At 41.1% G+C, this 27,425-nt stretch overlaps 1 protein-coding gene across 2 annotated transcripts; it reads left to right on the top strand.

The window, feature by feature from the left end:
- The first annotated feature begins 584 nt into the window (after positions 1-584).
- GTF2B (general transcription factor IIB) lies at positions 585-27,145 on the top strand. 2 transcript variants are annotated; one of them, XM_075759865.1, is made up of 7 exons: positions 585-683; positions 3,321-3,427; positions 13,732-13,865; positions 23,689-23,835; positions 23,972-24,101; positions 24,739-25,020; positions 26,655-27,145. In XM_075759865.1, exons 1-7 carry the CDS (start codon positions 667-669, stop codon positions 26,786-26,788), a joined length of 951 nt encoding a protein of 316 aa, XP_075615980.1. In that variant the 5' UTR covers positions 585-666; the 3' UTR covers positions 26,789-27,145. The 2 variants fall into 2 exon arrangements, with proteins under 2 accessions (XP_075615980.1, XP_075615979.1); XM_075759864.1 differs by lacking the exon at positions 585-683 and adding an exon at positions 779-1,050.
- Positions 27,146-27,425: the final 280 nt, after the last annotated feature.

Genomic DNA, 27,425 nt, shown 5'->3' with positions numbered 1-27,425 from the left:
AAGAACATGTTGTGCCCCAGACACTTCTGTGCAAACTCCACGGTTTTGCTTAAACTCGTTTTCTGTGGTATTTCACCAAACTGCTGGAGTTTGCACAGAAACAGCTGAACTGGCGGCACGTCCCAGGGCTGCTCTGCTTTGGCGCGGCAGCGGCAGCATGGCGAGGGTGGGCTGGCAGGCGGGAGTTGCTGCAGGAAGGGCTGTCGGCAGCACACGGTCGTGCTCGTCCTGCTCCTGCCTGGGCCTTGGGTTGTGCCGTGCCCAAGGGGAAGGTTCTGGCTCAGCCTCGCCCAGTGCAGGTGTTTTAGGTGACAAGGGCTTTCTGAGCCCGCAGCCCCGAGGTACCCACCATCGCTGGATTTATTAGAACGACACTCCGGGTGGCAGGGGCCCTGGCTGTCTTCCTGCTCGCACCTGCCTCCGCCCTTCCCGCTGCGGCCCCGCTGGGCTGTGCCGCCCCAAGCGCCCCGCCTTACCGCCAGGCCCGGGACGAAGGTAAGGAAGGGCGGAGCCTGCCCGCACCAGCCTGCCGCCTCCCCCTGTTTGTCCCTTCGCGCGACCCGTAGCGAGCCCTCGGCTGGCCCCGCCTACCCCTGTCGGTATATAAGGGGGAGCGTTGGCTAGCCGCCTGACTTCACACAGGCGCTGCGGCAGGAGGGAGGCAAGATGGCGTCCACGAGCCGGTACGGGAGGCCGGCCTGGGCGTTCGGAGGGGCCCGTGCGGAGGAGAGCTACGAGGGAGGAAGCGGGAGGGGCTCCGCCATATCTCTGTGTCCGCGGCACAGGAGAGAAAATGGCCGCGTTGCCCCTACTGCCACCCGGGGAGAAACTGGCGGCCATCGCCGTCCTTGCCTGGCCTCCGTGTCCCCGTCTCGGCGCGGCTCCCGGTTCGCCGTGCGGTCGGCCCCTCTCCGGTTTCCCGTGTCTTGGGGCCGCCCCGTGTGCGACTCCCGGGGTGGCCGGAGGTCAGAGAGGGCCGCGGGGGGCCGGGCCTCCCTGGGCTTCTTCGTGTGGGCCGAGCGGCCTCAGAGGAGCAGTCTGCGGCCGGAGGTCAGGAGTGCCGGGCAGGCTGAGTTTTCCGCCCTGCTTCTTCATTTAGTTATTAATGGGTAGCGCTCCGAGAGGAAGTGAGCGTTTTAGTGGGTTTCGTGGCGATTTGTGACTTGATTCCGGAGCGCCTGTTAGTGAGAGCCCGGTGTTATCGGCGCTTGTGATCGAGCTCTTTTTCCTGTAGGGCCAAGCACTCGGTAGCGCCTTATCTTCGTGCCGCTGAGCGCAGCTCTGTCGGAGGGAGGGTTGCTCTCAGTCCCGGGTCTGGCGTTGCTTACGGGGATCGAGCGCCTTCCTGCGTGTCCCGCGGGTGGGCATCGCCTGGGCCCGGAGCCCCCGGCACGGAGCAGCGTCCGGCCGGCCGCCGCTCACGCTCGGCGCCGCCTCTGAGGCGAGGTGGCTGCTCTCTGGCTGGGCTCCAGGTTATCGGGTCCTGAAAACAGCTTTTAGGCTCCCACCCTAAATCTGTACCGGCACTAGTCAGTGGCCAAACGGGTCTCGGGCTCCGAATTGGTCTTTTTCCCTGGAGCTGTATCGAGGTTTTCTTTCAAGTCAGGAGTGAAGGCAGGCCCCACGGAGCGGACTGTGCAGTGACTCTGTTACTCCGGCTAAACCTGTCCTAGCCTTTAGGGAGTGCTTCCTAGTAGTCTTATTGCAATTCAGGAGCTATTTGCTCAGGTGGACCTTTACACGTGTCATGCATTTTCCTTCAGTGTAGCTGGCTTACTATATTGAACCTGGATGTTATAAGGAGTAGAGTATGTACGTCTAGATAAACGAGTGAAAACTTGGATAGGAAGACTAGTTTTTACAATGTTTTGTGAAGGTAAAGTCTGAAACAAAACACTTTAGTATTCTTTCAGGCTTCTGGATTTTTTTTTTTTTGTTTTGTTTTGTTTAGTGTGTCGCTAGCCTTTTGCGTAATGCCAAAAGTCAGATGATTGCACATGCTTTGTCAACAGTTTTGTCTTGTCATATGAAACTACTGGCTGGGAATAATGAGAAGGAAAGTAGTTTAAAGAGCTTTTATGTAACATTTTGAACATAATTTACATCTGGAGATCTTGTGTGCGTATGTTCTTTCTGGAGGTTTTAATATTGAGTGATGTTGATTTTCAATTTTGGTTTCAAGTCTTAGATATTTTTCTGAACAGTCACTGGATTAAAATGTTTGGGTTTTTTTGTAATTTTGACTCATCAGAAATATCTAAAAAGTAAACAATAAAGTGGAATGTATAGGTTAGGCTGAAATAATGGATTAGTGGGAAGGGGGAAACTCGAATTAATTAAATTTTTAATGGGATGTTTTATACAATTGAAAGGATTAGAAGTTACTTTTTAGCACAATCAGACTGAGGTTGGTGGGTACTCATGAAAAATTTTTTGTGATCAACCCTTTGCTTTTTAGCTCAAGCAAAATGGCTTTGTTGAATATAGGGACCCCAATTGTAAACTTTTATTATTTATTATTATTCCAGTTTTGAAATGATCATTTTAACAGAATTACTGAACAGTCAGTCACTAGTAGCTTGAATGAGATATTTTTAAAATGTTTGGTTAGAAGCAATTGGTTATTACTCTAGTTAGTAACTAAAAGTTGTGTTAAATATTGCTAATGCTTTGTAGGAAGTTTTTTATATTTGCTCTAACTCTGGAAGATGCATGAATGTGAAGGGCACAGATCCCTGTTATTGGAAGCAGTTGTCATGTAATCCCTTTCAGGAGCTGATTTGTTTTTGTTAAGATCTCACAATTAATGAGTTAATTTAAAATTGGACTTTTTCTTCAAATATTTGAAAATAATAAAACAGTGGTAGAATCAGCTGTTTTCTAAAGACACATGTTTTGTGTGCACTACTTCCTGAATTAAGGACCTGGTAAACAATATTGATCTGATTAGAATGAGTGAGAACACTTATTTGCAATGAAGCAATCAACACTAACTTCATTTAGTGATAGACTGCGAGTTAGACTACACTTAATCAAGTCTGATATTTAGATTTTTGATGTTTTAATTTGAAGTGGGTTTAGTACGAGGTATATCACCCAAAATTTGAAATTTAAGGTGACCTGAAGTCTTGATTGTCAAATGTAGTGTTACAGCATTTAAATAAAAGGTGAAGTTCAGGTGTTTAGGTTAATATTCTATCATTTAAATCACTGTAAATTCTGTATTATTAAAGAATTCCTTTCAGCAAGGAACTTTTATACTTTTGGATATGCAGCCTGCTTGATTAAAAGTAATTAATACTTCTAATTTTTTTTCTTAGTTTGGATGTACTTCCTAGAGTGACTTGCCCAAATCATCCAGACTCCATTTTAGTAGAGGATTACAGAGCTGGTGATATGATTTGTTCTGAGTGTGGACTAGTAGTAGGTAAGTAGCTATTTGAATTTTTATGAATTACCATATAACTTAAATTGTGCTTGTAGATCTGTTTTTCCACAAAACTAGTATATGATAATTCAAGTATTAAAAGGCTTTTTCTTGATGCCTAAATGGTTTACTTGATGATATTCTGTTGGCTAAAAGCTTACTGTTTTGAATAGTCTGTCTTCTGGTAACTTTTTGCATTATTAAAAGAATCAAATTCTCTTCAAAGATTGAAAATTTAAAATATGTTGTGATTTTGAATTAGAATATTGTGCTGTCTAGTCCAGTATTCTGTCTTTAATCATGACTGTTGTTTCAGTCAGGAAAGTAAGAAATGTAATAAAAGGTCTTTGTCAAAGAGCTTACAAAAAAAAAAAGTCTCAGTTTCCCATTAGTTAGAAGTTATCTTCTGCCCTGAAGGATTTTTCTTTATATCCTTGCCAGCACCTGTTTTTGTTAATTACTTCTCCTAAGGCTTTTAATACTGTCCAAAGTAAATATCCATTTTTTCCTGTGGAATTTTGCTGAGCTCTTTTACTTGGTTCATGTGGCAGCAACTTCCACAGGCTAAACTGCATTTCTAAGTATAATGGAATATTCAAAATGAAAGGCCTTTTAGGCATTGTTTTCATTTGAATGGGGGTGGGGGAGAATCATGTTGTTGTAGAACATGCTGCATATGCATTTTTATGTATCTCTTCTAGGATGAGCGTCTTACTGTGCATCCTATTGCCTTTATTGCTTTTGCATGGGAAACTTTTCATGCTAGTGTTTAAACCTCATTTATTTCTATTACATTTTTTTAGATGTGCCATAACCCAAAGAAAATCCCTGTTTTGAGGGTGCACATTCAGGTGATTCATTCAGTAGTAGGGGGGGGCTAAATATTTCAGATGGTTTTATATCCCTCTCTCCTAGATTGTGGTGATTTTGTTTTCACTCTTGTCTTGCACTGAATTAAAAATTTTTGTATAGCTGTTAGCATAAAGCTAAATGTTTAATAAGTTACAGCAAAAGTAGTACTAATTTAGCCAGGTGACTAAAATGTGTGTCTTTTATTTATGCAAAAAGCAAAGTTCCACATAGCTTGTTAAAGTAAATGATAAACTATTTGAACCTGAGTACCAGTTTCCTTTAAAATTATGAAACCATTTAAAAGGCTAGGGGGAGGGTCGTTACTTGCTTTGTTAAAAGAAGGGATGGATTAAATTGCATAAATTATCATAAAGATAAATGAATCATAATAAATTTGCTGGTTAAAAATTCAAATGTCCACATAATATTTCCTATTGAAATGTGGTAATAGGCTTATTGCTTAAAAATAGTTTGGTCCACGTTGAGCTCTTTGCATGGCTGCCATAGAAGTTGAACCAAAGTTTAGAAAAGCCCATCTTGAGCAGTTCATAACTTTTAAGATAATTCTGGCTTTAGAAGAAGAGGGAAGGGTTTTGCTTGATGTTTCATTTTTAGGAACTTGGGAGTTTATCAGAAATCTCAGTTCATGTACCTTCTGATACCTGGTCAGAACCTATTATTGCATTAGAGACTTACTCTCTGGTCTCTTCTGAATCAATAGCACTGGAGACTTCTTTAGTTCAAGTTGTCAGCATTTTTGATGAGCAGAATCATTAGAATATTAATACAAACTTCTACTGAGTTGAATTTTTAAAATGTGTTTAAAATGATCTTAGTCCTCTTTAGAGCCAACATTACTGGTAGGGTAAAAAGTGTTTTTTCTTTAAGCATGCAGTGTTTTTTAGTAGGCCTTTCTATGGATTTATCACTGAAAGGCTTTAACATGTACTTCCCTTGTGCTGATTATTCTCATTCTGTCTTGGCTTTCTTCAGCAATTTAGTTTACCTCCATATGTCCAATTTATTAGCTGGGGTATTTAGCAGCTAGTCTGGAAAACCACTTAAATCAGACGAAGATAAATAATTGAAGAGTGCATGACCAAACGGAAGTGTGAACATTCAGCATTTTCTCTTCTGGTCTGGTAAGAAATTTAGAGGAGGAGAGAAACGGATCCAATTCTTGATGCCTGCTTTCTGGAGATGTGTGTGAAGGAGGGGTGTTTTAAAGGAATGAAGATGTAATTTTGTTTGCAAATGAGAAAACTTTCATGTATTTGTTGCAGATTCCATGATACATATTCCCCTTAAGAGTGTAGTGATTTAATTTCCTGTTCTTACATAGAAAAATCATGGATTTCTGTTTCAAAGCTTGATATATAGCTGATGTGAACAAGGCCCACTGAGAATGTGTTTTGAGGTGGGCTGGAAGTTAGTGAGATCTTTATCACTGAATGGGATCAATTAGAACAGTCTAAAACCCCAAAAGACTCAATATGCTCTGTAGCTAAAGAAGTGTTACAGGTTTATTTAAAAATACTGTGATTTTGGTGTCTGTAGAGCACTGCTGGTATATGTGGGGCAGAATAGTAAATGCTGAATTTGGGTGTTTATTTTACTGTTGCAAAGTACATAGTGATGTGACTTCACTTTTTTTTTTTTTGGTAGTACAATTTGGCTGAAATTAGAGCAAAGAGTCTTTGGCTAAACTAAGTGTATTTCCACTTGATGTTTTTTCTTGCTTGCTATGGCAAAGTACTGAAGTTTCACATTTGTGGAAAAAGTGTGAGCTTATTAATTGTAAAACAGTGTAATAGGATAAAATAGCTGGCGTGTAGATAATTTTCAGGTTTTGTAATCAATCTTTTGGGAATATGAGATGAAATCACTATTACTAGTATTATGACTGAGGATGCATTTATCAGGTCTGTAGCTGAAAGGGTACAGCAATGGAAGAGTTTGGCGGAGAAGGAGGAGTTGATATCTAACAGTTGAATTCCATGTCTTAGGCAGAGCTGTATATTGGAAGTACTGTTTTTGAAAGGGATTTTTGAGAGAGATTTTTAATCAAAGTTAAATTTTGTACTCGTAGGTGGTGGTGTTAGCGTCTCACTAGGATTGAAAATTCAAGTTCTATCCAGTATACTGACTTTTCTTTGCACAACATTTTTCACTTGTTCTAAATAAACTGTGGTGTTTTGCTGTGCAGTATTAAAACAATTAAATCTTGTAATGTCAGTATGACTGGAGCTGATGGCTGTTTTATTATTGCTTCAAAATACAGCTTCAGTCTACTAAAAACTCTCATCTACCTTTTCACTGTTACCTTTACTGGCTTAGCTTGTGTTCCATCTTTTCATGATAATTGTTTCCAGCTTGTTAACTTTTCCTCCTGTTAATTGCCTTTTGCATGAAAGGCAGTTCGAGACCTAAATTGCAGTTATCCATGGAATTTTGATATTAATCTGGATTGACATGCATCTGAAACTATACAAGTCCAAGTTCATGTGCTGTCATAAGTCTTTTCTCAAATCATACTTTTCTCAAATCATACTAGGATATATGGTACCGTAAGTGTTCATGTGCTGGCTTGGAATTCTTGGAGTTCTTAGGGTTTGGAGAACTAGTTCTATGTTCATTTAAAACATTGACCATATCTCATTCTTCAGACAGACTTGGTGGAGGAGGAGCATTTTGTTCAAGAACACAAGGCTAGTAGATCCTGGTTCTTGACAGATAAATATTTTGCTTACTGCCTTTTAGGCAGTAAAAAAAGCTGGAAGTCAGCTGATATGCCAGAAGGGGCTGAAGAAAGTAGAATGGAAGTGGAATACAGAGCACTGAATTTTCTTGATGTAGCAAGGTGGTGAGCTGAATTTCAGAGGGGAATAAGAATGAGTCTAGTGGTGTGTACAGCTGTGTAGCTTCTCAGCTGGGTAGGAATACCTTTCTCATCTAAGACTTTCCTTAAACTTCCATGTAGTTTTGTTAGATATTGTCTTAGTGTGCAGGAGTTGGAGCAGTGGGGAGTTTATTTTCACGTTTAGTAAGTGATTTTCTCTCACTGGTTAGCTCTGCTTCAGTAGGCAGGTATGGTTTAGAGAAGGATGATGCTCTTCTATAGAGTGTTTTTGAGTAGCCTTCTTAAATAAAAATGCAGAAGTCGGTCTTCAGCTGATGAGAATCCTTGGGCACGTATCAACTTGTTAAAGTATTGAATCAGATTATGACCTGTATTCAGATGTTTATTCCATGTTCTGTGTATACCTGAGTCTTCAGTTAAATAGTTTTGGGGAAGAATGTTCAATAGCTTGTGGTCAGCAGTAAGGCTGTTATAAAATTCTGTCAGAATATTTGGTTGGCTAATGCTTCTGAAAAGTTTGAGATCTAAATGGTGCATCTTAAATTCAGGTATGGTCTATGAAGAATAGATAAGATTTAACTGTACCACAAATTTTTTTCTTCTTTTTCTCTACAATATAACAAATGACTAGGAAGGGGTTTCATGATTGCCTCTTTGCTGGCATGTCCCTTACTCAGGGTGTCTGTCATTAGGGGTAAGATTGATTGTGTCTATACATAGATGCTTATTTTCTGAAAACCAAAGAAACCTTTTTTTCAGCTGTTGGTAGTATCATGCAAGTGGAGAAGGTGCTTAAGTACTTCTGATTTGGATCCAGTAGAGGGCAGTTGTGCAGTTACTTCTATTCTACTACCTTTTTATACCTCCAAATGGTGAAAAATCTTTTCATATTTGGGTGTATGTTCATGATTACTTCTTTCTGTTTTACCAACATTTAAAACTAAAATGTGAAATCTCAAATTATTAAATAAATAAGCAAAAATCTTTAGATATGGATGTATATTAGCACCTTATATCTGGTTACTGCTTCCACACTTGGTGTCCAGACCACTAAAAAGTGTCTGACAAAAATTAATCCTTGCAAATAAAACTCTTTGGGTCCACAGGAGAGCTAATTGTAAAAAGGATGCTGATACTTAAAGAAATTCTAAATAGTTGACTTTTGCACGAGCATTCATGGATGCTTGATTTACACAGGGAGTTTGCAATACAAAGAAAGTAATTTGCCAGCCTTTTCCAGTCAGCATTTCAAATAGTCTGTGTTTTAAGTCTAACCTCTTTCAGTTTTAAAGACAAGGGTGACCGTTCTAGCTGTTTCAGCAGTAATGCTTGTAACAGTGGAAACATAGACTTTAGATGTCAAAAGTTGGCATCTTTTGTCAGGCTTTGTAATAAGCACCACTCTTAACTTGAAATTTTCTGGAGGATGGAGGAGATGTTCTAGTTAGTGGGTTCTAGGCTGGGAACCAAAGGTGTTTGAGAGCCACTGTGAAGAATGCTTCTGTTAATTGAAGTACTAGATTTATTTAGTGGATTAACAGTAACATTTTGAATCATCCTATTCAGGGATTTAAGGCAAATAAAGGCTAGAAATTATCTGAACTCCTCTGATGGAAGAAGAGTCTAAGGCCTCTTATTTTTGTGATGTAATGTAGATCAGGTACAGGCTTTTTCATTGAGAGTCTGTAGTTTGGAGCATCCTTTTCAAGTACATGAGCTGTTTGTCTCTTAAAGGCCACAAGTCCTGAAGAGGTGTGACTTCAACTGACCAGACTTGTTCACCAGACTGTTTAACATTTCTACTCTCATTTGCTTCATCCAAAATTATTACAAGTTGATGGCTTAGGAAGCCTGGAAGTCCTTTTGGCTTTGTCATCATTTTGATATGCGGGAGCTGCTAAGCCTTTGTTCTTGTAACAGTCATTTGCCTGCAGTGCTGTAGTGTCTGTTTTGATCCACAGTTGCCCATTGGTACTGGTATGATGCTGTTGATGTCTGGAAACTAGTCGAAGTCTTCTGTGGATTTGGTGGTATTTTGTTTGTTTGGGTTTTTGTTTAACATCATCTCAAAGCCTGCTCTGGTTCTGTTTGTTATTTCAGCAGAGTCTTGTGAATAGGCTGGTGTTGCTGTTAGTGGTGATGTGTTTGTGGTGTTGACAATTTATTGAAAACAAGGTAACTTTTTGCGAAGAGTATTACTATCTTACAAAAGGCTAGAAATTTTGTAGAAAAAGCTGTGACTGTAAAATTATGTGGGTGGTTTTTTTTTTTACCCAAGAGTGTGTTCTTTGGTTACATTTAATACATCTAGTCTTAAATAAAAGTTCTAAAGCTGAAAACTGGGAAAAAAAAAATTATATTTTGGAAACGATAAAGTTGAGTACTACTGTGTGGGGCAATTCGTAAGCTAATAAGTAGAATGTGGAGGAGTAAATATCTGGAGTACTGTGTCCAGCTCTGGGCTCGTCAGTGCCAGAAAGGTAGAGACTTGCTGGAGCAAGTCCAGGAGAAGGTTGCAAAAGTGATCTAGGAACTAGAGCAGCTTCCATAAGAGGAGAGGCTGAGAGCTGGGACTGTTAGCCTGGAAAGGAGGAGGCTCAGTTCAGCCTGGCTTGGTACAGTCTTCACAATTCTCCTCAGCTTGTAGCCTACTACCTAAGTTTTTCATTGTAGTTCGTCTCAGCACCTCATGACTCTGGTTAATAAGGAGTTGACTGAAATTAATTGTAGTTTTCTCCATTTTTTTAAAATTTGGCATTGCAGAATGCTTTTAATTAAAAATAAATGTGCTCACTAGATGGCAGCAGATGCATTAACTATAAGAATGAAACATACTGTAGAAACAAGAGATATTTTGGTACTTAAAGTGCAAATAAACTTTTAATACCATATTTATGTTAAGATCAAAAGATTAGTTGATAATACATACAAGTTGATGCAATATACAGCTAACATTAGAGCTCCTTTGAAAAAGACTTAAGTACATACCGTCTCCTAACTGTTTCAAGACTGAAATGGAAGATAATGTTACTTGAGGCGTGAATTTCATCCTATTTCTTGTTTTGATTAAACATTTTCAATTTGCAGCTATATTGTCTTCATATAACAGATAATACAGAATGCAAAAGGAGAATAAAATATCTGTGTATAATAAGTTATTGCAAGGGGAGTACAACATTAAAATAGCTGGTATTATTTCTCTATAAATACATAATTGCAAATGCAGGCCTTGTTGAATGAAAATATTTTCCTTTGAGAAATCATTTTCTATTTTTTTGGAGGAAGAATTAAACATACATAATTGGTGATGTTTAGACATTTTAAGTTTATTTTTTAAAACTGTTCAAAATGATATTTTAATTTTTGATACCGACCTGAGTTTACCTTTGCATTTCTGTAGTGTGTGCTCTTTGCATTTGGCACTTGTGAAGAAAAGTAACCTTGGTCTGAGGTTTTCCGTTCTGAATCACAGTTCTACATTTTACTAAATGAGCTTTTCAGACGGTGGGTATCCTGAGTCAGTGAAGTTTGCAGTGTGTATTTCCACTAGAGCCTGTGTGTCAGTCTATAGACTATATTTTAAAGAGTAACTGAATACTGGAAGAATGATTTATGAAATTAAATGCCATAATGGAGAAAAACTCATATGTTCAGAAAGATGCTTCAGGATAGCAGTCTGGAGATGGGTTCCATAAAGATTTGGTCATGTAAATGGTGTTTTCTGCAAGTACTTCAGAGGAGGAAGCTGAAGAGACGAACTCATCTGGTGAAAATTAAATAAAGGAGTGTCTAATGTAACCATATCTAGTGAAGCTTATTTTTGTTCAAATGGACTGCATCAAAAGGAAGTAGTGAAGGGAATATGCAGCCACTCCCATGCTTATCACAGCTCGACACCATTGCCAAAACCAATATAATGATGATGTGAGAAAGCAGAGATGATTTTATAAAGTACTTATTGGGAGCTTTTTTTACGCTGATGTTTGACTGTCAGACCCATTTTCCAGGTGGTTCAGGAAAGCCAATCAGTAGTGTATGACCCAGCAAATTCAGTTTAGGACTTCAAGTGTTAACTCAGGACCCATCTTCAAGGCTGATTCTTTACATTGCTTTTCTAAGACTGGCTTCAGTATTTTAAGGTTTTGTTTCAATCACTTAGAGTGGGATTTAATTGCATCTGTACTAATGTCACAGTTCTAAAATGTGTTTTATGTTTTCAAGAGTTAAATGCCACACTGTGTGTGTGTGTTGAATGGGATAATTGACTGCTTGTAGCTGAGTATATTTTCCATCTATGGAAACCTTTTGGACTATTTGTTCTGTTTTTGTTAATATTTCTAGCTTGTGTCGCACTTATAGAAGCCTTTTGAAAAGTGGAATGCACTTCCTAGGACCTCTGTATATTTTAAATAAGACACCGAGAGTATACAGAAAGTTGTTTTCTGCAATAGCAGATCTCTTGGCAAAGTAAAGATATTTGTATACTGCATCTTAATTACACAAATGCTTTATATTCAGTGATTTGTTCTACTTAATCTTTTCTCGCTCTGAAATAGTAGTCTGAATCCTCTGTTTGTAATATGTTTGCCAAAGCAGGCAATGATATAACACGTTTTTTGTTAGAGCAGGAGTGGTTCATAACTCACAAGAGGCAGATCCCTGAGTGAGTCATTTAGGTCATTCCCACTTGTGTGGAAAAAATATTACATCATTGCCCTGTACTCAGTGTTCTATTTATACCATGCCAGAATTTTAAGTACATTTTGCTTTTTTTAGATGCTGTAAACAGTATTGGGGGGTTGTCTTAAAGTAAAGTTACGACTAAGCCATAGAAGGAGCATTGCTGAATCAAATATTTACAGAGTCCAGGAGCTAGAGGAGCATGCTGTCTGCTAATTTAAGCTTGCAAGGAGGGAGAGACCTTTGTAGCAGAAAGAATGGATCTGTGCCTTCTTTTGCTCTGCTATATTCTTAACCTTCTAGGTTTTGATGATTATTTTTTTTTTTCCCCTTCCCCCTCTTGGTTTTCATTAGAGCAGTAAATAAAGGTGGAGCATGGTTGTGAGCATGTCTGGCAAATATTGATGAGAACACCTCTAACCTAAACTTACTGTTTTTGGTTGTCATGATTTCTTATGGCTCATTCACAGCTTTCAATTTCAGGCATATTCCTTACGTAATTTTATGTTAAGAATAAAGATCCTAATTCAGACTAGATTTCCACCCCCCAGTAATTGTACAGTTGCACCACTCTGTCCATTGCTCCTGTATTTTCTCCAGCTTCATATCTTGTATTACTGTTGCTTGCAGAGTGCTTTTGATGTTTTTACCACGTTAAATCAGCCTCTGTGGTTTCATGCTGAGACTTCCATACCGGAAAATTTTCTTGCAGTCAATGTTACTTATTTTTTTGCAGACATTTCTTTCGTAACACTCAGGTTTAGCAAAACAGGGTGACAATTGTATTCAACTTTCTTCTGATATCCTACACAGAGCTGTAATCTGCTTTACTGCAAAACACTAAGAAAAGTGTTCTTTTTGTGCTTTTCTGTACATGTATTATTAATAATTCTGTAGTATTGCTCTGGAGGCAACACCTTTGAGATGCAGCTTTTACTAGACCTGTGAATAAAATGAACTGCACTGCCAATAGCAGGGGATGTGGGGTGGGGTTTCTTTTTTTTTTTTTTTTTGTGGATTTTTTGTTTGTTTCTTAAGAGTCTATTGTTGTGATTACTGTAGGGCTTCTGCCTGCATCAGAATGTTGGTTAGAGTTATTTCTCCATCCGAAAAGTTGCTGTAGGAAAGGTTTAGATGAATGTGAGATGAATAGAGGACTGCAAGGAAAGTTGTTTCATTCAGAGAACGTGGGTTTAGTGCTTTTTCTGCTTACTCTGAATCTGTATTTAAATTCTTCCAGGAATAACATTGAGTTTAAGAAGTAGTAGTTATGCGTATATACTGTGTGTTGATACTGTCAGACATCATAAATGGAGTTGCGCAGGTTCAGACCTCCCTTCAAGAACAAGAATTGAGCTGCAAAATGTCGTTGTGGTGGGTTAGAAGGTGGCATATTTCAGAGCACCAAGTACCTGGAGCTCATACACAGAAGTGATTTACTATAGCTTAATGAGATTGTGCACGATAGATAATTCACATACGCGCTTTGAACACAGAGCAAATGTGAGAGAACTTGTTATGTTACAGTAACTTACTCATTTGTGTAAGGGCTGAGAACATCTGTATGCAACCATGACCTCCAGCTTGAAATCAAGGTCCTTTTGTGTATTGAAGACCCCATGATACTCTTTACGGATAACTGTAACTCTTTGTGTTCTGGATGCATTTCACTAGTTATTTTTTTGTGCAGCTGTTTCCTGTGCAGCTGTAGTTGCGTTTTTTGTTTCTTGTTGCCTTCAACTTAACTTGTAAATTCCAAGCATTGTGGTACCTTGTCCTGCAAGTTACTGTTCTGTTTGGGAATGCCAATAAACTGCATTCTTATATTGGAGAGCTCAGATGTGTAACTTAAGTTTCATGAAATATTTCAGAATGTTACATTAACACAGACTGTTGTTTTCTGTGAACTCAGGTGACCGGGTCATAGACGTAGGGTCAGAGTGGAGAACTTTCAGCAATGACAAAGCAACAAAAGATCCCTCTCGAGTTGGGGATACCCAGAATCCTTTGTTGAGCGATGGCGACTTGAGTACAATGATTGGCAAGGTAACACTTAAAATACTAAATTTTACTAAGTTTGAATGTCTTTATGTTAAGTACATGTTTGCATATCCATAAGGAGACTATTCAGAGAACGTATTTACAAACAGATTTGTCTAAACTGAGCTCTTCCCTGGGGGGTAGCAGGAAAGGGCTCACCTCTTCAACAAAAGAAAAGTTTGCAGTGCTGTGGAATTACTTGCCACTCTTAGGTATACTCCTATAAATAGAAAGGCTGATGTTGCAATCTTTAAAGAAATACTTTGACTTAGCATGTGTATTTGAGATGGTTCTGAACTATCATCTTTTGTAATGAAATCTGCGTCAGATTCATATTGAAGACCTGGAGATCTACATGCATATTGTACGAGTTCTTCCAGTTAGTGTTAAAGCACTAAATGTAGAGTTCTTTCATGGTGTGAGTGCTCCAGAAGAAAGTATTCCATGTATATTTGGATTGAAATTTAGTGGTACAGCCATATCCTGTTGTTTCCCATGAGAGAGCAAGCAAGATTAATCATGCAGATGCTCTGCCTTTAATGAAGTAGTGACCCAGGTAAGTTTTCATTCCTGTACTTTGTGCTGTATTTTTTTACTGCAAGATCCAAATTGATTTTTGTGGATTTCTTGAGTGTTTCATGAAAAGTGGTCCAGTTGCTGATAAATAACTGTTAAAAATGTATTGCTGCTTTGCGTGTTGTGGTACATGCACACCAGGATTTCTCAGAAGTGTTTGTTGCAGTGATGTTTCTAGGATGAAGAAGTAGACATACCTAAATACATAGGTATACATATAGGGAAGTGTGCACCATACTTCTCAACCAAGAATTCTTCAAAGAGATGAAGTCAACTGGCGAATACTGATATGGACAGCTGATCTTTCACCATAGGTGAAAAATAAACCTTCTGTTCAAAGGATTTTCCAAGTAGGTGCTTGTGTTTTGGACAACTCCAAGCATTGCTGCCCACCAGATTTTAGGATGCCTTATGGTGGCTTTTAGAATCTGTTCAAGCAAACAAATTTCTGCACTGCTCCATCAGAAAAGTTGACATTGCTAAGTAGCTCTGTGAAGCAGTGCAGAAGTCATCACTGGAGTTTTAATGTCACCTGTATAGGTTCAGAAAGAGTGTAGATTTTGGGGCTTGGATTTCTGTCACCAATTTGGTCAGCTATGATAAAGATCAGAAATACACCTTTATAGACAGATGGAGAAAGGGACTGTTTGCTCCAGGTTCACACTGTTGTCTCATTTTGGGACTGTGTAAATACAGGGTTTGTTTCTGGGCACTCAGTTTGATTTAGTAGGTAGGATGACCTTCTCAGCTCTTCTATAACCTGCATTTTGGAAAAGACAAAAGATATTTAAGCTAAAGATAGAATTTGTATCTGAGTGAACAGTGACTTGTGCTGTGACCTCTCTGGAGGTTCAGATCCTCTTTTAGAGTATGAGGGATAGCAGACTCAGTGAGAGAATTAAAGACATAATGAAACGTCTGTGAAAAGTTTGTTTTTCAGTGAAAACTAAAAATTTTCAGAGATGGGCATTCATCTAATGAAACAGTTTTGCTGTTTAACCAAAACATCCCAGGATAGGCATGAAGAAACTTGCTGTAGCAAAGAGTGCCATTCAGTGAAGACAAGATGTGAGAATGTCAGTGTGGCATGATTTAACCTATAAGAACTGTGAGTAAAAATGTCCAAGTACTGGCACTGCCAGGATCACGTTGGAGAATGTAGAGGGGGCAGTCTATCCTACTGTGGATATTTTATTTTCATGGGGAGGAATCACAGAAGAGAGACATTTTTTTCTACAGGAAGTTGTGAATCTCTTTGACAAACCAGGATGCGTTCTGTACAAGAGTTCCTGTGTTTGTCTTGCTAGTGAGCAGGAGCTCTGGTATGTCAGCTCGTTGATGTGAACTCTATCAGGAGCTGTGTTTTTCCTCAGTCATTTGGAAGGAAGAGAATGGCTTATATCAGAAGATACTGAAGAAATTTCCTGTCGGTTCAGAAAGGACCTGAATTTTGCAGGAGATGTAACTAAACCAAAGTAATAGTACATTTCTCAAGCAGTCCTCTGAAGTCCCTGCCAGCAGTAGGCTGGGATGAGGATTGACCCAGATGTGCACAGTAGTTGCACAAAGGTGAAATTGGTGTAGTCATGAGGAAGATAGTGGTATCCAACAGAGTACAGAGCAGCCTTCAGGAAGTTCAGAGAATGAAGCAGGGTAAGATTGTATTTTCTCAGTTAACAACAATTCTTAGAATGGCTTGGGAGTGGACCCCAGATTTGTGTGCCAGAGATTGCTTTAGCCTTTCGCATGGGACAGGGAACACAGGTATTCCTTTCTGCTTGAGGTAGAGCTGCAGATAATAGAATCTTAAAACCAACCTCTACCCCTAGGCCCCCCACAAAAAGTGGCAAACACAAAACAACCACCTCCACCAAAAAACCTCAAATCACAACCCATGTTGTAGAAAATCCAAAAGAGAAGGACATGGATAATTCTCATGGTACATCATATTAGAGATCTATTGTAAACTCCTGGGAATGTAGGTGAAAGTGGAGTCCGAACCACTCCGCTTGCCAGGTACAGCAGTAAAGTTCTGGTGGCTGGCTGTTGCCTTGCAATAGTAAAGAAAGGGGGGCAGTCCCACCTCACAGGATGGTTTGTCACTCCTTCCCCTTTGAAACCAGGAGGTGCTGCTTTGGGACTCCTTTCTGCTGGGATATGTGGTCTGTATCTGCTCGCAGCAAAAGAGAGCCTGCTTTGTCGATGCAAAGGGATTAGTTCCTAATTGGTTTTAGTACTTAAGGGACCCATCTGTCTGAGGCAGCAACAGCCTGTGTTGGAAGAAAGATTAATTTGTCTGTGAAGAGGAGGATGAATAGCATAGTTGGCTGCGGTGGAAGTGGTTTGCATTCTTGAGGCAGATCTTTAGGATATTGGCACAGAACTGTATCTTGCTGAAAGTAGATACTGTGTGCTGCAGTTGATCTGATGACAAAGCAGATCAATTGGAGACATGGTGAAGTCTGGTGTTAGCTGTGACTTGATTGCCAGAATGTTATAGTTATTTCTAAAATCCTCATGTAAAATTCAAGAAAAATAACTGAACAAGCAGCTTCTAGATCTGCCTTGATATAAAGAACTCTTTTCTATGAATCTAAAAGAAAACTTTAAGTTTTGCTGTCTATCTTGTGGAAAAAGTTGTCTTTTGTCACCCTTTGTAGTTAATCTATTCCTTTTTGTTGTGACTGCATCTACAAGAGAATTTAGGTTGATCAAACAAGAAACTAATGCAATCTCTTGGTATAGAATTCTTATGCTTTGATGAGATCCTTCTGAAAGGAAGCTGGCTGTTGTCAGACTGCATGGCCTGGATCTGGAAGTGCTATATTGATAAGCACTGGCAAGATGTCAAGGGCTGATGATTGAAAAAGAAGAAAAGGATCCATCAGACTGTGTAATGAGGTGGTTGTACTGGGCAAGAAGACTGCTGGATCTGGGGGCATTCCTTGGTGCTGTGGATAACCTAAATGATGTGCATGATGTTGATGATACTTCTACTTTCTGCTATTAAAGGGGATATACTGGGGCACAAAGCTGTTGGCTGCCAGCACTGTAAACCTAACCTCCACTGAGCCCTAGCAGAGATTCCCACTGTTTACTGGACTGTGTTTTCGCACTGTAGCTATCTTTGGGGCTGTTTCCAGGATTGTATGTGTGAGATTTCTGCTCACAAACAGGTGGAACGACTTACTTTGACAGGTACCTTTCTTGCTGAGATGGGGAAGTTATAAGTAGATGTCTCACAAAGGCCACAACAGTAGAATGCACAATTCTTAAAAATCTATTTGATTTCAGTTAAAACTGTATGGCTTCTGTTTTTTCCATGAAGGGAAAGGGACTCTTAACATGGTTGTCAGGGGCTGAAGCCAACAAAGCATTGTCTCTCAATTGAAAGCTCCAGAAGGAAAGTAGATGGTGCATTTAAATAGCAAATGCAGGGAGAATTGCTGTGGTTTATTTAAGTGGTTGAGATGGAAGAGTATTTTCCAACCCTTTTATAGTTGTGAGCTGTATATTGGGTATGGCTCTTGAGTTCATATTGACAGGGTAAAATCCTTTGGCTAACAGTACTTGCCTGCAGCTGCATTGGTAGTTTCAATATAAAAAACTACCAATAAAAGAGGGTAGATTTAGATTGGATGTTGGAAAGAAATTCTTTACTGTGAGGGTGGTGAGGTACTGGAACAGGTTGCCCAGAGAGGTTGTGGAGGCCCCATCCCTGGAAGTGTTTAAGGCCAGGTTGGATGAGGCTTTGGGCAACCCTGCCCATGGGAGGGAGGTTGGAACTAGATGATTTTTGAGGTCCCTTCCAACCAAAACCATTCTATGATTCTAATATCAATAAGCAAGTGTTTGAACGAAAAGGTAACCATAAGTACCAATGAGAAAATAAAAAAAATGGGAGGTTATGGTGACCATTGCAAAAAAACCCCAATAAATCTTTTAGGTGCTGTGGTGGGTTGACCCTGGCTGAGGGCCAGGTGCCCACCAGAGCCGCTCTATCACTCCCCTCTTTCATTAGACAGGGGAGAAAAGGTACAATGAAAAAAAACTTACGGGTCGAGATAAGGACAGGGAGAGATCATTCTCTAATTATCATCATGAGCAAAACAGACCGAACTTAGAGAGGGAATTCATCTTATTTATTACTAAGCAAAACAGAGTAGAGGAATGAGAAATAAAACCAAATCTTAAAAACACCTCCCCCCACCCCTCCCATCTTCCCGGGCTCAACTTCACTCCCGGCTTCAACCTCCGCCCCCCCCAGCGGCACAGGGGGACGGGGAGTGGGGGTTACGGTCAGTTCCTCACGCGGTGTTTCTGCCGCTTCTTCATCCTCAGGGGGAGGATTCATTGTTCCCCCGCTCCAGCGTGGGGTCCCTCTCACGGGAGACAGTCCTTCACGGCCTTCTCCAACGTGAGTCTCCTCCATGGGGTGCAGACCTTCGGGAGCAAACTGCTCCAGCATGGGTCCCCCACGGGGTCACAAGTCCTGTCAGCAAACCTGCTCTGGCGTGGGCTCCTCTCTCCACGGATCCACAGGTCCTGCTACTGCTCACTCAGGGACAGGGATCGAGTAATCACTTCTGGTTCTGGCTCTTCTTCTTGTTCTCGTGATGGCCCTGGTTCATCATCATCTTTCACTAAGCGAACTGATTTCCTTGTGTATTTCTTTTTGTGTATAGGGGCAACTGATACTGGTGTGGGTTGATCTTTTGGCTTGACTACAGTGCCTGTTGCGGGGGTTTGGGTAGCTGCAGTGCCTGTCGCAGGGGTTTGGGTAGCTGCAGTGCCTGTCGCAGGGGCCTGGGCAGCTGCAGTGCCTGTGGGTCCGCTCTCTTCCTCTGGATGGTGCTGTCTACTATCCAGCAGTGTTTGATAGATTGTGGCCAGGGCCCAGCACAGCGCAGTAAGTTGTGTCTCCTTAGAATCCCCACAGCATTTTCCTTTCAAATATTCTACCATTTTATCAGGGTCTTGCAATTGTTCAGGAGTGAAGCTCCAAACCATTGGGGGTGAAAAGGTCTCTAGATACCCACCCATACTCTCCCACATGCCATGCCAGCCCTGACCATTCAGCCTTGGGGAAGATCCCTGGGTGGTACTCTTGAAAAGATTTTTGCTAACCCTGAACAGGAGTGGGAAGGCATTCAGGAGACCTAGCAATAGGAATATAATGGCCTGAACATTCCAAGGGTATTCAAAATACTCAAAAATTGTTGTAACCAACCAAAAGGGAAAAGAGGAGGTGAAAGAGTGGGAGAAGGTATCCCCCCCTGTCTTCCCCATAGATTGGGTCCAATTATTAATCAATTCTGAAAGATACTGACCGAGGTATGGGCCTGACCTAAATGCTACATACACATACCAGCTCAGACCCATGACTGTCAATGATATCTTATCATAAGTCATTATCACACAATATAACAACATGAGAACACGAACCCCTCTTCCAGAGGTGATAAACAGCACCGCAGGGATTGCACAGAGTAAACATGGGTTTACAAAACAAAGCCATGTGAGCAAACAGAACATCATTATGACCAGTGACTGTTTCAATAACATCATAAATGCTTTTAACAACTTTGTTTTAACACACTTGGGTCAGACTTGCCGTTATCACAACCCCTCGAGCCCCACGTTGGGCGCCAAAAAAGACTGTGGTGGGTTGACCCTGGCTGAGGGCCAGGTGCCCACCAGAGCCGCTCTATCACTCCCCTCTTTCATTAGACAGGGGAGAAAAGGTACAATGAAAAAAAACTTACGGGTCGAGATAAGGACAGGGAGAGATCATTCTCTAATTATCATCATGAGCAAAACAGACCGAACTTAGAGAGGGAATTCATCTTATTTATTACTAAGCAAAACAGAGTAGAGGAATGAGAAATAAAACCAAATCTTAAAACACCTCCCCCCACCCCTCCCATCTTCCTGGGCTCAACTTCACTCCCGGCTTCAACCTCCGCCCCCCTCAGCGGCACAGGGGGACGGGGAGTGGGGGTTACGGTCAGTTCATCATGCGGTGTTTCTGCCGCTTCTTCATCCTCAGGGGGAGGACTCCTCTCATCATTCCCCTGCTCCAGCATGGAGTCCCTCTCACGGGAGACAGTCCTTCACGGCCTTCTCCAACGTGAGTCTCCTCCACGGGGTGCAGACCTTCAGGAGCAAAGTGCTCCAGCATGGGTCCCCCACGGGGTCACAAGTCCTGTCAGCAAACCTGCTCTGGCGTGGGCTCCTCTCTCCACGGATCCACAGGTCCTGCCAGGAGCTTGCTCCAGCGCGGGCTTCCCACGGGGTCACAGCCTCCTTCAGGTGTCTCCACCTGCTCCGGCGTGGGGTCCTCCACGGGCTGCAGGTGGAATCTCTACACCCCCTCATCCTCCCTCCATGGGCTGCAGGGGAACAGCCTGCTTCACCATGGTCTTCACCACGGGCTGCAGGGGGATCTTGCTCCGGCGCCTGGAGCACCTCCTCCCCCTCCTTCTTCACTGACCTTGGTGTCTGCAGATGTTCTTACATCTTCTCCCTCCTCTCTCTGGCTGCAAAAGCACTCTCTAACTGTTTTTCTCTTTCTTAAATATGTTATCACAGAGGCGCTGATTGGCTTGGCCTTGGCCAGCGGCGGGTCCGTCTTGGAGCCGGCTGGCATTGGCTCTATCAGACACAGGGGTAGCTTCTAGCAGCTTCTCACAGAAGCCACCCCTGTAGCCCCCCCGCTACCAAAACCTTGCCACGCAAAACCAACACAGTGCTGTATAGTGGACCAGGGAACATCCCTGTGGTGAAGGGGAATACTTGATGGCCCCAGGACAGAACAGTGTTTCCTGGTTAAGGACTATCTGGTGTGAAGCCTGAATAGACAAGGACTCTGGACTTGCTGTCAGGTTTGATAGGCCTTTGTGGTCACTCTTCTGGCATCTACAAGATTTTGAGCACATGCACTTCCAGTAAGCATTTGTGCGTAGCACTAGTCTAGGTGGCCATGATGCACATGAATGTTGTAACACATTGCAGGGAACAGGGATAGAATGATGGCCAGGAAGTAGCCTTTTGACCTCAGTCTTGTGTATATTTTGGGCCAAGGGAAGTTGTTCTGGCATAATTTCTGAAAGGAAGGTCTAGTGTTGCAGATATGTTTGTAATGCTCCTTGTGGCCTGAAGTTTGTTGGTTTTGATTCTGGCTCATTGTTTAAACCTTACTGGGAACCTTTGGATAATTGGAGGTGTTCATACAGTCAAGGAAGTAGGATTGCCTTTGGAGCAGCCCTCTGCTGTGTTGGTGCTGGGATCATGGTGCCCAGAGAGGTGGTGGAGTCACCGTCCCTGGAGGTGTTCAAAAAGCATGTAGACATGGCACTTCGGGACATGGTCTAGTAGACGTGGTGGTGTTGGGTTGATGGTTGGACTTGATGATCCTAGAGGTCTTTTCCAACCTTAAAGATTCTATGATTTCTGGGCGGTTCTTTCATTCGAAAGGACGTTGAAGGAGTAGGAAAAAAAACCCCAAGAATGATCTTGGAATCTAGCATCTGTCCTAGAGGGCGTATTCAGGGGGCCAGGGAATCTTGTGAGGGTGGGTTCTGTGCTGAGTCCGTGGTCTCCACAGCAGTATCGAAGTGTGTGTGCACCACAGATAGGGGTCTCAACAGTAGAGGTATCTGCTGAGCTCATCAGAAATGGGGTGTAACTGGAGTCCCTGGGTGTAGGGAAGGGGAACAGTGTGAATGGTCAAGAGTGAGTGTTACTAGTGTCAACCAAAGAAATGCAGATGTGCAGCAGAAGAGATTATAGAATTAGAGGTGAGTTTAAAATAGAAGGGCAATTCCAAAGAACATGCATCAGCAAAGAAGAAATGAGCTCTGACTCCATCTGGGCAGCTCAGAGGAACAAGGTGGTGCCATGGTGTGGTCTGCCCTTTGTTCACTGTCTCCTGGCCCCACTTTGTACCACCTGCTCATCCTGACACATTGCTCAGTCTTCAGCTTGAGAACTCCTGTGTGCAAGTGCTGGATGTGAATAGCCAGGTTAGCAGTCAGTCATTGATCAAGACCTGCTTTATGCTCACAGTTTTTGGCACAGAACAGAACAGTGTAGTAGTCTGTGTCTGCAACAGCCACCGTATCAGCTTGTTTAAATGAAGAAATCTGTTTGCAATGAAAGTTGGATCTGTAATGAAAGTTGGATGCCCCTGCGCAGCTAAATTGTTTGAAGGTGCCAGCAAGAAATAAATGCTTGCTGATTTGGGGAATCCTGGTTTCTACTAATGACATGGAATTGTTGTGAAGAAGCATTTTCCACTTGAGAGAACTCATGGCCCTGCATGCTGTGACAGCAAACACATAAGTAGACAATTTAAATTATGGACATTGCTCTTCTAAACTTAACAGGTTGTGTTGTTATCATCAGCTATTACTAATCTGACACAGCATTACTTGTTAAAGACATGTTACAAACTGATGGCTAATTGAAGACCTTAAACGTTTTAGACCCTCTTAGTTTGGCAAAATTGATTGCGTATTTAATAGAAGTACACAATTTGTACTATCAGTTGTAAGGTACAAAAAAAAAAAATGCATGTTGGAAGCTTGTCTTGAAGTTACCAGGTTGAGTTGGTGGCTCTTACTTCTCCTAAGGCCTCAAGCTTTTCTTTTAAGAGGTCTGTGGCTTTTCTGTAAAGGCAGAATATATGGATATTTACATTTTGCCACAAGGCTTGGTACTGCTAGCAGCCACAGTATCAAATTGGTTCTGAATAGGTCATTGGTTTGGATGTTCTCTTTGCCCCTGCCTTCGTTTTCATATTTGAGTTATCATTGTAACAACTGGTCTCCAGCTGGCCATAAAGTTTTGTTTTTCTGACTCACCGGTCTGCCACAGTGCAGATGCAGCCCAAATGACACGTGGGTTGCATAAAATCTAACCTTGGACCTCAGCATTGGTGACAGGAATATTGAGATGCACACATTGGCTACATGTTACTCATTTTATTCTTTAAAATGTTGTTGCATTAGGAAAGAAAAATCCCTGCATAATCTGTGGTCCTTGGAAATCAATTCACTATTTGAGACTTGTGCAAAGTATAGAACCTGATGTTTGGAGCAATGCTTGATTGTACGATTTACTTCAGTGGTATTTGCACAACTGTTTGAACTGAAGGCCTTGAATTAAGGTGTATAAAGCTGGAAGAAGTTTGCTCTTGAAATGAGGAGGAAGTTGCTTGTGTTTTTTTGACAATAAAAATTTTTCTTTTCAGGGCACAGGTGCAGCAAGTTTTGATGAATTTGGGAATTCAAAGTACCAAAATCGCAGAACAATGAGCAGCTCTGATCGTGCGATGATGAATGCCTTTAAAGAAATTACAAACATGGCAGACAGAATCAACCTCCCTAGAAATATAGTTGTAAGTTCATGTCTCCCTTCCTTAAATTGTTCTGGCATTGACTTAGTTAGCATAATATAATGAGCACATGAATTTTTGATATTGCTGCTAATTAAATGGCCTAGAGTTAATTAAATTTAGTCTTCTTGCTTTGAAGGATCGAACAAATAATTTATTCAAGCAAGTGTATGAGCAAAAGAGCCTGAAGGGAAGGAGTAATGATGCTATTGCTTCTGCTTGTCTCTACATAGCCTGTAGGCAAGAGGGTGTTCCAAGAACATTTAAAGGTAAGTTTTCAGTGATAGAGATTCAATTTTGCTATGAAGTAAAGGTCTAGTTACTGTCACCGTAGGAGGTTGGTTTTCTTATCCCTGGACTTTGCTGAATTGGTTGTTCTCAGCTACAGCTCACCTTTGGGGTGGAGGGCAGGAGGGAGTCTGGAAGTTTGTTATATTCCTGAAGTGAGTAGGTGCTCAGGGGTGGGATTTTTGCTCATAATGCATTACAAAAAAAAAAAAAAGAAAAAAAGTGTTTGAAAGGCATTCTGAGTGTTGGTGAAACTTAAAAGGTAGTGCTTTGGTTGGAGGATGATGGGGACTGTTGTAACTGAATTTGAACCAACAGTTCTGGAGTAAATAATGTGCAGTAAATATGTGCAACTTCTCCCTGACAGGAATATAACTTTTTTGATGCTAAGTACTAAATTTCCCTTTCTAAGCAAGCTGTATTAATTAGCTCCTAATGAAAATGGTGCACTGACTGAAGTGATTTGGAAGTTTCACTAATGTGCAAAGGTTACTTACTCATGAGGGCCTTCATGAGATTGGCCTTTTTTGTGGGTCTTAATATACTGAGAATCAATTTTTATTATTTTGGAGGGCAAATACTGTTCAGCCTAAAGTTCAATTTTTACTCTTTGTTTAGAAATATGTGCAGTGTCCAGGATTTCAAAGAAGGAAATAGGCCGGTGTTTTAAACTTATTTTGAAAGCTCTTGAAACCAGTGTTGATCTGATTACAACTGGAGACTTCATGTCAAGATTCTGTTCCAATCTGGGTCTTCCCAAACAAGTACAAATGGCAGCAACACACATTGCCCGTAAAGCTGTGGAATTAGATTTGGTTCCTGGGAGAAGCCCTATCTCTGTAGCAGCTGCAGCTATTTACATGGCATCACAAGCTTCTGCAGAGAAAAGGACACAAAAAGGTAAAACTTCACCTTTTTTTTTTTTTTCTTCTCCTTCCCCACATCTTGCTGTTTGAAAGAGAATTCAGTGTTGTTATAAAGCTTGGCTGAGGTCTGTGCAAGTAGTGACAAGCTGCCGTTCTAGTTGTGTACAGCAAGGACCAAACCAGGATCTCCCGCTTCCCAAAACCAAACTTGAGTAATTAGCTATGCTTGATGTAAACTGAGTTCACTTTCATCTGGCACTAGGAGTTGGATTCTTGAATGCAATAGACCAGTACATTCAAATAAGCATAATTTTAACATCACCTATGCTAATATTTGCATGTGTACGTTCTGCTGCTCTAAAATACTCCACATGCAAACTTGGGGGCTTTATGTCTTTAGATTATATTGAGTCTTCAATCATTCTAGCAGCCGCAGAATTGCCTAAATTTGTACATGTTCCTTGACTTCTTGTGAGCCTGTCATAAAGATGGGAGTGGTGGGAGAGCAGGCTTGGCTATAGATGACCTTTGGCATTACTCTCTCCTGGTAGGAAAGACCTTGGGAAGCCAGCAAGGAGTCCAGGGCTGTACTTGAGCTGGAGAGCAGCATGAATTAGCCACCGGGACTGAGGAGAATCAGGGCTATGTGGGGGCAGTGCACAGGGAAGGAAGGGAGCTGAGGCTGTTGTGGTGGTTAGAACTTTGTGTGACAAATGGATCCAAGCGCTGGTAGCTGGCTGCAGAAGATCCTTTGATGTGTCTAGTCCAGTCCAGGGCAGCAATGTTAAAAAATCTAGCAATTTCATAGTGGAGAGCTGCTTTTAGGTAAAGAATAGCCTTTACCTGTCAGGTTGTGGTGCTTTGTTCTGCATTAATCACTGTTTATTCTGTCCCTGGAGCTTTCATCACGTTGGCAGTTTCCTGGGCATGTGAGTGATCTAGAGCCCAAGCAGTGCAGTGCCTTCATCCTTACTCGCCTTGAGCTATTGGATTATATCTCTTAAGAGTGATCATTAAAACAAAATACAGCTGCTTGCCATGGATACAGACATGACTCCATACTCCTTCAGCGTCCTCAGATGACACTGAAGGCTTTCATGGAGCTTAAATTCCAAAGTTTAAATTGCAAACTTGGTTGAATTTTGAATAAATCTTGAATAAATAAATCTCAAACAAGTGTTTCCTTTGCTCGTTAAACAGTGCTCTGTGCCTTTGACATATGTCTTTGTGCATTTTAAGGTAAATATATTTCATGTTTAGCTGAAGATACCGCTTTTTGTCTATGCTTAAGTTTTTTGCTGGTTTTGCTTATATCTCATTAAAGCACAGAAATTAAGATCCTGATGTTGATGACGATTTATTAGAATATTGCTGGGCACACGTAGAGTTTGCCGTAGATGTTTCTAATGACTTTTGCACTCTTGGCCCTCTGCCGATTTGAAACTGATAATATTCCAAGATTGATATCATAAGTTGAACTATGGCATGTGAGAAGACAGGCTTACGTATGCAAAATATTAGTCACCATGGTTAAGCCCATTTTTACCAGGCTTGTGGGAGAGCTAGGAATTAAGCTAAGTGCATAGCACTTGATAAGTTATGCTTGCTGGTTTCTTCAGTACAAATGGCAAAAGTAAAAACTAATCACTTACCTGCTTTTTGTCATAGAAATTGGTGATATTGCTGGTGTTGCTGACGTTACGATTAGACAATCGTACAGGCTGATCTACCCTCGAGCTCCAGATCTCTTCCCAGCAGACTTCAAGTTTGATACCCCAGTAGACAAACTACCACAGCTGTGAAATTGCGGAGGGTTGCATTTAATTTCTATTAGAAAAAACCCCAACAACAACAAACTTTTGATTTTTGCCTATAATAAAGGATGTACAAAGTGTTAATATTGAGTCTTCATGTTGTGCAACTGGAGGAGATGGAGAATAACTGCTGGATTGCAGCACACATTCCAAGGGTAAACAAGCTCATTGTGTGGCATTTTGTATGTATATATTAGTGGAAGTAAATATTTAATGACTGTTGCAAAAAACCTTAATTTCATATTGTTGTACTTATTTAGATTTTTTTTGTAGGGATCTAGTAAGATGTATTTTGGAAAATTTAAAATATTATGTAATTCCCAAATAAACTGTTTTCCAAAAACACTTACCATCTTGTGAATATGACTGCAACTTGAGGTGCACATACTGTTCCACATGCTGAGAACTGGAGTGCAGTCTATGAAACGGTAGTTAGCTTCGTACTTATGGACTTGGTCACAAGGCTGCTTAAATGCTTGCTTTCTTGGCAATTTCTCACCTCTAGTGTGGCTTTAGTATTTGTAGTTAGCTGTACAGTAGCGTGTGGGTGACTTAAACCAGAATGCAAGCAGTCACTGCAAAGCGGTTTGAATATTTGCACAACTGCTGCTGAAGATTTCCAGAT

This window comes from Balearica regulorum, chromosome 8 (assembly GCF_011004875.1).
Source record: "Balearica regulorum gibbericeps isolate bBalReg1 chromosome 8, bBalReg1.pri, whole genome shotgun sequence".
NCBI lineage: Eukaryota > Metazoa > Chordata > Aves > Gruiformes > Gruidae > Balearica > Balearica regulorum.
The sequence above is the reverse complement of the archived record's forward strand: the minus strand, read 5'-3'. Positions and strand labels throughout refer to the sequence as shown.